Genomic DNA, 8,844 nt, shown 5'->3' with positions numbered 1-8,844 from the left:
CTAGTTTCGGTTGGTGCTGAGGAACTTTCCAAAAGGTTGAAGGGTTGTGATTACTTTTGGTTTGGTAAACTTCTCTCTTCGCTCGATCAAAAGTTATGGTAAGTAACGATTAAAATTCGGTAAAAGTCGAAAAGCAAAAAATGACAGTGTTGGAGGCCATACAAGCGTACGAACGCTCATGTGTTGGACTGTAGAGGCCTCCATGAGCTTTTTAATGGGCTTAGGCCGTAAAGGGCCACGTTGGGCCGAAATAGACCGTGTGGGCTCAATGGGCTCGCAGGCTCCACACGGATGAAAACCAAGAATTGTGGCAAATACTGGACTAGGCTATATAGTTCTTTTAGCCGTGGCGAATTATGGGCTGAACGGGCTGCACGAACGTGTGGGCCCACTTGGGCTAAGTAATGGGCCTTTGGCCCATCTACACTGTTTTGCCCACTTAGGTTACCTAAGTCGCCAAAGGGTAAAATGCTCGAAATTCCCCAAATGGTAAAATGATCGAACTACCCCCAAAGGGTAAAATGATTGAAATACCCCCAAAGGATAAAATGACTGAAATACCCCCATAAGGTAAAATGACTGAAATACCCTCATAGGGTAAAATGACAAAATACCTTCAAAGGGTAAAATGACCGAAATACCCCCATCAGGTAAAATGATTGTTATACCCCTAGGAGTTGAAATGGCTAATTTACTTTATGATATGTATGACTATGATTGAGTATGACATTCTGCATACACGTATGATTTATAACATAACATACTGCATGGGGTTGGGATACTGTTATGGAGGAAGTATACTGTTATTGGCAGCTTTGCTGCGATACTATTACCGACAGTTTTGTTGCGATACTATTACTGACAGTTATGCTGCGATATTAGTGTGTTGGCTGGGTGGGTCATTTTTACCCCCACATGGTGTGTTGGTGGAACGGAGTGATGTGTTGGCTAGATTGGGGTGGGTTGCATTATTGTACTGTATTGGTTACTGTATTGGTTACTGTATTGGGTTAAGGCCCACACTATTACTGTATTGGGCTAAGGCCCACACTAATATTGTATTGGGCTAAAGCCCACACTGATACTGTATTGGGCTAAAGTCCACACTGATACTGTATTGGGCTAAGGCCCACACTGATACTGTATTAGGCTAAGGCCCACACTGATATTGTATTGGGCTAAGGCACACACTGTTACTGTATTGGGCTAAGGCCCACACTGTACTGTTACTGGGCTCAGGCCCACATTGTTACAGCATGTTGTTTGCTGACTGTTTGGTAAGGGATTACACACTGAGTTTTCGTAAACTGACCCTTTCTTTCTTTTTTGTACAGGTAATCCTCAACCATAGGCAGTTTGGTGCTGCGATGGACTCGGAGGTGGCCACACAACCGTTGTTGTTTATATTTGCTTATATGCAGCTGATCTACATTGCTTTTAAATAAATTTAAAGTTTATGTTGGGTTTTGTTTTTGTAATAAGGCTTTTATGTTTGTTTAAAATTTTTAATTAGGCTTTTGCTTACTTATTTTAAACTGCTAGTTTAGTAGAGGACAGGTTTTCAAAAGGTAACTGTTTTCAAAGACATCACGTTTTCGCAGCATTTCCACAACAAATGAGATTTTGGAAAATTTATAACGTTTTAAAAGTGATTAGCTTTTAATGATGCAGCTTGGAAACGAGCAAGCCGTTTTGAATCACCGTTTATTAACAAATTGATTAATTAATTTTAAGGATTTCAACGGCAAGAAGTTTTATGCTAAACACCTCAATATGACACCGCCAGATTCGACCATAACTCCTAGGCCGGGTTTGGGGTGTTACACTATTGGTTAGATGCTTCTTTATTTGCTATATAGTATTCTTTAGACCTTTAGCATCTAGGTGAATTTCAGCATCTAACACCCATGACAAATAATTTTTGCCTGAGATGTCTAAGGCGGCAAATTCAAGTTTGGTAAGATTTGACATTATAATCACTAAAAAAACTAAAAAAAAATTAGTAAAATAATAGTAATCATATTATTTGTCAAATGTAATTATAATAAAGTATTTAAGAAAAAATAGGAAATAACATAAAATAATTTGTGATATAAAATTTAGGATTACTTTAAGTCGATAGAGAAATTAAATTCGATTCCTCCAAAGAACTTTAAGCAAATCGCTGCACAAGTTTGAACCCCTCTTTCTTCGTCAATTTTTGGGTAGCCAATCAACCAATTTGAATGCTAGGTTAGAAAAATAATGAAAGTAATTCAACAGGGGATTAGAAAATGATAGAAAGCAATTCACTACAGGAAATTAGGACTTTAGTGGGGTTTTTAGTGGCGTTTGGACAAAAAATGCTGCAAAGGTTATACATTAGTGGCTCTAGCAAAAAAACGTCGCAAAAAATAAAGTAATAGCGGCATTTATGAGAAAAACACCACAAAAGGTGAGTAATAGTGGCATTTTTTGTCTAAACGCCACAAATATGTATTATTTTTTGCAAAATGGCGCCATTTTGTTAGCCTCAAAATGCCTTGGTCTTTTTCCCAAAATCAATTCCCCCTCCCCAAAATCCCTAAGTAATTTCCCCAAAACCTTCCCCTTTTTCCCCAATTCATTTCCCCCAAATCAGTTCCCCCTCCCCGAAATCTTTAATTTTCACCCGAAATCCCTATCTTTTTTTTCCATTTCCTTTATTTTTTTCCCCAACTTGTTTTCCCCAAATCAATTCCCCCCTCCCCGAAATCCTTAACTCTTTTCCCTAACATCTGCTGCATCCCAATCAGCAGCCCTTTGCTGCTTCGCCTTATAAGTTTCATTTTTTTCATTTTGTTTGATTGTTATTTTTTTTATTGTTAAGTGAGTAAAACTATTTGTTTGATTGGTACCCATCTTATCTATTTAAAAAACTTGTGCAAGAGTAGACTTAATATGGATGATTTTCTCTTGGTGATTCGATGAGTACTATTGTTGATTTCGGTTGTTGTTTTTTTCTTTGTCAAAAAGGGAACTAAAACGCATTAATAAAATCAAAGTAATGTTCAAAACATAATTCTCCTCTGCGTATTATCAACCAGCAAGGGATTTAAAAAACTATGAGGGGTACTGCAAATACATTAAAAAGTTTTGAAAATAACCTATGTCCGAGAGAGACAAATATTGAAAATTGCTTCCTAATCATGCTAAGGTTGTAGTACATTTGTTTCCTTCCCAAAAGAATGAAGCTAAAATGTATTAATAAAATCGAAGTACTATTTGAAACATAGTTTATTTTATTGATTGTGTGATTGCACACTTTGAATTAAGTATACTGAGAGGCGAGTCACTGCATTAAGCCATTTTTGGTATTGTTTCTTTTTTCTTGAGTAGAGGCTCGAAAGCTTATTGTAGTACAAATCAACAGATTCCCCCTCTACGTAGGAATATAGTAGAGTATGGTCCTTTTTTATTAAACAACCCATATTTTTACCTTATATCTTCACTACATGTTCTCCAAAGTACTACAATGTTCACTTTTGTATCAACTATCGATGTTTGTATGTGGTCTTGTAGGGCAGGTTCTAATAAATGCTCAACAGAAAAAAGCAAGGAAACGGTCATGGATTTGGGGTTGATTTTATTTGGACTTGTAAATTCTTAAAATCCCTGATGTGTGCATTTGGAATGTATGGGGTATATATCGCAAAGCCTGAAATTCTCTCAAGCATATGCGAATTGTTGTGTTCTGTAAAATTGGGCTTATGAACTGAAGACATTAATTATCTTATCTTCATTATTTGCAGGTGTAATTTTATCCTTAACAATGCTATAGAAAAATTTTTGTTATTGACTCGGAGAAGGGAAAAATACTTAGTAGTTGCTGCAATTCACTTTGTTCGCACCATTCTCACTCGTCATGTAAGTTAATTCACTCGTAATTTTGCTATTTATACGCTTTTATTTTTCATTTATTTTATTATTTTCTCTATTATGGAGTTTTTTTTTATTCTTCTTGTAGCATCTCAAAATTTTTGGGCATGCTTTGCTCACCACAACACTAGTTGCTGGAATCGATTCTACCATCCAATTTACAATTTTTAAGAGATACGTATATTTAATTTGCTAAATTTAAATTACACATAATATCATTAAATTATTATCACTTGCTTCCAATAAATACATAGGGTCCAACAATTGTTGGGTCTTAGCTAGCTTCTTTAATTTCTCATTATGGTGTTAGATGAACACAAAGCTTCTCTGGGTTTCTTCTACCTTTTACAATCATATATTCCTTCCATTTTAATGGTTGCTTTTTAATTTTTTTTCTATTGATTACAATTAAATGTAATGGCTGCTTTTGAAAAAGAATTAATATTTAATTAATCAAGTTTATAATTGAAAAAAACGTATATAAAAATAAATAATCTAGCGGTTTAGAGGGAAGTTTTTCTACTTATGATTAAATGTTGAGATTTGTTATAATTTTACTTGGAAAATTACACATCAATTTCTTTAACATAGTGATAATGATTATTAATATTTTTTGCATTCACAATGTTCAATGCGGAACCCATTTTTTTGATTTTTCATTTGTATTACTCTTCTTCCAGAGTATATACATTAAACTTCCTAGAGTTGTAAACAATTTGTATTCCTCTTCTTCCAGTGTATATAGAGTTGTAAACAATTTGTATTACTCTTCTTCCACGGTATATACATTAAACTTCCTATATTGATTTGGGAGTTATCAAATGAAAAATAAGAATGAGGTGGGTTTAAAAAAAAATTGAGAATCGTGCTGATAATGTGTTATAAAATAAAGAGAGATGGAAAGAATAAAAAAAATATGAAAGTGACAGAAAATAAACTTTATTGATCAAAAGGATAATTATAATGCTTCATCAGAGTCTCTATTTATAGGTATAAGAAGTATAAAAAAAAATAGAAATTTAATTCTAATAACTATATATTAGAATTTAAAGTATATCAAAACTTTATATTTATCATGATGGACATCCACTTAATAAGATATTCAAAACATATCTAATAATTTTTTTATTTTGTAAATAAACTTTTAATTTTTTAAAAATATTTAAAATTTCAATTTTAGATGATTTTTTGAATTAAAGTTTTATTTTTTGAATTTTTAATTTTAGAAATAAATTTTTAAATAATTTATTTTGAAACAAAATAAAGTTTTAAATAATGTAAAAGTATAAATTTTACTTTTGAAAAAAAAATAGTTCACTAATTTTTGTTTGTGATATAGTGTCTGTTCCCTTCCTTCTCATCGTCGGCTTGCTTCTTTCCCGGTATGAAATGGGTCCTGAGACCACCCCTTCCCTTTTACTTGCGTCACTATGATCGATTTCACAGTACAAAATTTAGATGATAAAAAGAAAAAAGAAGAAAAATGTGATTCACATATTGGAAATCAGATATCGTGTATTATACGTACGTGTTTGTTATATTATTGCAGCAACACATGCAGAAGCTTTCATGGCTTTAGTTATATTATTGTTAGCCGAGCTTGTTATCTGGGTTGGAAGTGAAAAAAGGGGTATGGATGAGGAAAATGTTGAAGTGGACGAACATATTTAAAAAGAGTGGTGAAAAGAGAAGAGTATTGAAGCAAATCACAGGCAAAAAGTATGGAAGATGGATTGGCATAAGAAAAAGGTCACATGAAAGAGGGTGCGGGAGGGGGGAAGGAGATATTTGCTCGCGATGGGTCACAGGAGTCTTCAAGCTTGTGGTGGCACTAACATAGGCAGGCAGTAATAGTATAATATAATATAATAGATGGACAAGGGTGATTAAAGTTGGCGCACAACAATAATACTGAAATGAAAGAGGCTTCTTTTTATGTGAATCCCTGACTTCCCGAATTTGCTCGGCAAAAGTAGAGCAATAAATGAATGTTGTGAAGATTTTGGCAAGTATTTTTATTAGTTACACACTAGTTTTATGCTTAATAAATTATATAGCAGCTAATAAATTGGGTACTTAGGATCTAATATGACTGCCATTAAATGTTTGCTGCTCCTACCCACCATATATTAAGAAAGCGGGCTAAAACTGATGGATAGAAGACCCAGAACCATTTCAATGTTGTTTTAAGGCCCAGTCAATGCAAGTTTATTTGAGGCTTAAATGGGACAACATTGGGGAATTGTTTAGTTTGCTTTGACATGCAAGAAAATCGGTTAAAATTGGGTTGGTGTCAGAAATAGAGAGACATAAAGTCAACAGATTGAAATATTTGATTTGATCCATCCATATGCAGCAAAAGTCCTAAATAAAGGGAAGAAAGGCAACCATATTCCCCAGCCCCTACCTCCTTTATCTTCTCCCCATATTTCAACGTTGACACTAGAAGAGGAAGATTGGGACCTGTCTCTTCTTCTTCTTCTTCTTCTTCTTCTTCTTCTCATTTGTACTTCAAAGGCAGAACAAAGACGAATTGGTAGGTTGGCTAATCGTTGAGATAGTCAACCGCACAGCATGGGCATCCAATATCAACCATATCATGCCCATGTTCCTGATCAAGCGCATTACTATGGGCAACCCCAGCCTTATTACTACCCTCCTCCTCACCCTGGCCAAAAACCTGTCCCCCGCTACCATAAAGAGCAGCGTGGTTCAGGAACCAAATGGTGCCTACGTTGTGTATGTTGTTGTTGTTGCTGTTTTTTATTATTTATTCTATGTTTAGTTGGGGCAATGGCCTTCTTTATTTTATATTATAATCCCCAAAAGCCTAACTACGATGTTAAGGAATTTGCGGTGAAGAGTTTCAATCTCAATGACAATACCCTGGAAACGGACTTTAAGGTTTCGGTGGAGGCAGACAACCCCAATGATAAAATTAGCATCCTATATGAAAAGGGAAGCATGTTTGATGTTTCATATCAAGGGACAAGGATTTGTTCAGGGTCAGGGCCAGAATTTCAGCAACCCACCAAGAATGTTACCATGCTCAACATATCGTTGGAAGGGAAGAATGATTTGAACTCGAATGTGAAGGACTCTTTCATTGAGGACCAGAAGAACGGGAAAATTCCTTTAGACATACACATATATGTACCCATAAAATTTGCGCTTGAGAATTCCAAGTCGAAGATCATTGATGTTATGATGAAGTGCTATATAGAAGTTGACAGTTTGAAGCGAGACAAAAAATCTAAGATTTTGAACAAGATATGTCATTATAAGGTTAACTTTTAAACCAAATATACATGTCCTCTCTTGTTTTCAGGCTGACTTTGATTTCGTTATTTCCAGCTGCAGCAAGCGTATATGCGTGCATAGGCAGATTTAATTTGTATTACGTTTTGGAAATGCCTGTACTGATAATTAGACGAAGGTTGGCTCGAAAAGTGAGAATATTTAAGTAAAAATATAAATCCGAAAATGGATTTGGAAAATATAAGGCCTGTTTAAGGTTGAATTTTTTGGGCTGGGTTACGCCCGACTTGAATCAACCTAAACTTTCTATTTTGTTGACATTTCATTGTTGTTTTGTTGTCATCTCGTTTTTTTTATTTTGTTGTCATTTCGTTATTATATTATTACTATTTTATTTTTATTGTTTGAATATTTATAACTCTTATTTTATTAATAATTTTGTTACTATTTTAAAGACATTTACTTGCTAAATTGCAACTATCTTAATGACATTTAAGTATAAAGATTTTTTTAATGTATTTTCAATTTGTTGGGAAACATATATTTTAATGTTTTTAGTGTATTTAATGTATTATATTTTTTAAATATGTTTTTATATAAAAATAACAATCTAAAAAAATTGATACAGGTGGGCTTGGTCGAGCTCGAATTTAGTATTTTTAATCTAGGCTAAGCTTGGACAAAATTTTAGGCCCATTTTTTGAGCCAGGCTTGAGCCTAAAATTTTACATCGACCCAACCCGACCCATGATCATCAGATCTACTGAGAATTCTTTAATTAATTTATTCTCTATTTATTTATATATGTGTTTTCTTAACTACATTTTTTTTCACAGGCACGTTTGAGATTAATTAAAATTTTCATGAACATTGTATTTATAACATTAAAAAACAAAAAGAAAGTAAAAGAATTTCTACGAGAGCTATAGATCAAATATTCAAATTACACCCCATTTAGTGTACATCTTTTATTTGAAAACTTTCACATCTCGTAAATCTAGTAGCATACGCCAAAGGAACAATTGTATGGTTTCTTTGTATTAATAAGCTTAAGGGCAAATCTCAAAATTAGGGTTTAACTCTTGATGTTAACATCACTCACAAAGACCAAATTCAGTTAAACTGTAAAATTTACTCTCTCAAGTCTCCAACCTATAAAAGGATGTGGGCTATCTCTATTTCCCCATACATTTGCTTACATAACTTGGCCATTTTATATTGAAAAACTTCAATATCACATCTTTCTTACTTAGGTAATTTAAGATTACCCTATAATATTATATTTTTAACAATTTCACTTTTGATTTTTTTTTCATTTTACTTATACCAAAATAAATAATAATAATAAAACATTTTAACAATATTATTATATTTAATTATTATTATTAGTTGAGAAAATTAACGTTTTATCTATTACATTACATTTTGTCGATTACAATCCACCTGAAAATATTGCTTTTATAACAATTTTACCATTTTCATCAAATTTGCTCTTAAACTAAAATAAATACCATGTTTTAATAAAATATTTTTTTCCTTTTCATGTCACTTTGATTAAAATCGAAGTCCTAGCTGTTTATTGTTTTCCTCACTTTCAATTTATTTATTTGTGAAAGAAATTAATTTATTAGAAAATTTGTTTCATTTATCAGTAAAATAAGCTTCAATTTTATGTAATGTAATAGATAA

The 8,844-nt window shown here is 33.1% G+C and overlaps 1 protein-coding gene across 1 annotated transcript; it reads left to right on the top strand.

Moving 5' to 3' along the window:
- The first annotated feature begins 6,302 nt into the window (after positions 1 to 6,302).
- LOC107908214 (NDR1/HIN1-like protein 6) lies at positions 6,303 to 7,468 on the top strand. Its single transcript, XM_016835456.2, has one exon. It carries the CDS (start codon positions 6,472 to 6,474, stop codon positions 7,192 to 7,194), a length of 723 nt encoding a protein of 240 aa, XP_016690945.1. The 5' UTR covers positions 6,303 to 6,471; the 3' UTR covers positions 7,195 to 7,468.
- Positions 7,469 to 8,844: the final 1,376 nt, after the last annotated feature.

Source organism: Gossypium hirsutum, chromosome D02 (assembly GCF_007990345.1).
Source record: "Gossypium hirsutum isolate 1008001.06 chromosome D02, Gossypium_hirsutum_v2.1, whole genome shotgun sequence".
In the NCBI taxonomy this organism is placed as follows: domain Eukaryota; kingdom Viridiplantae; phylum Streptophyta; class Magnoliopsida; order Malvales; family Malvaceae; genus Gossypium; species Gossypium hirsutum.
Note: the sequence above shows the minus strand (reverse complement) of the source record. Positions and strands in the feature narration are given on the sequence as shown.

What these genes read in the sequence shown, in the direction of transcription:
- LOC107908214 (XM_016835456.2), top strand. Translation starts at nt 6,472, where the DNA reads ATGGGCATCCAATATCAACCATATCATGCCCATGTTCCTGATCAAGCG.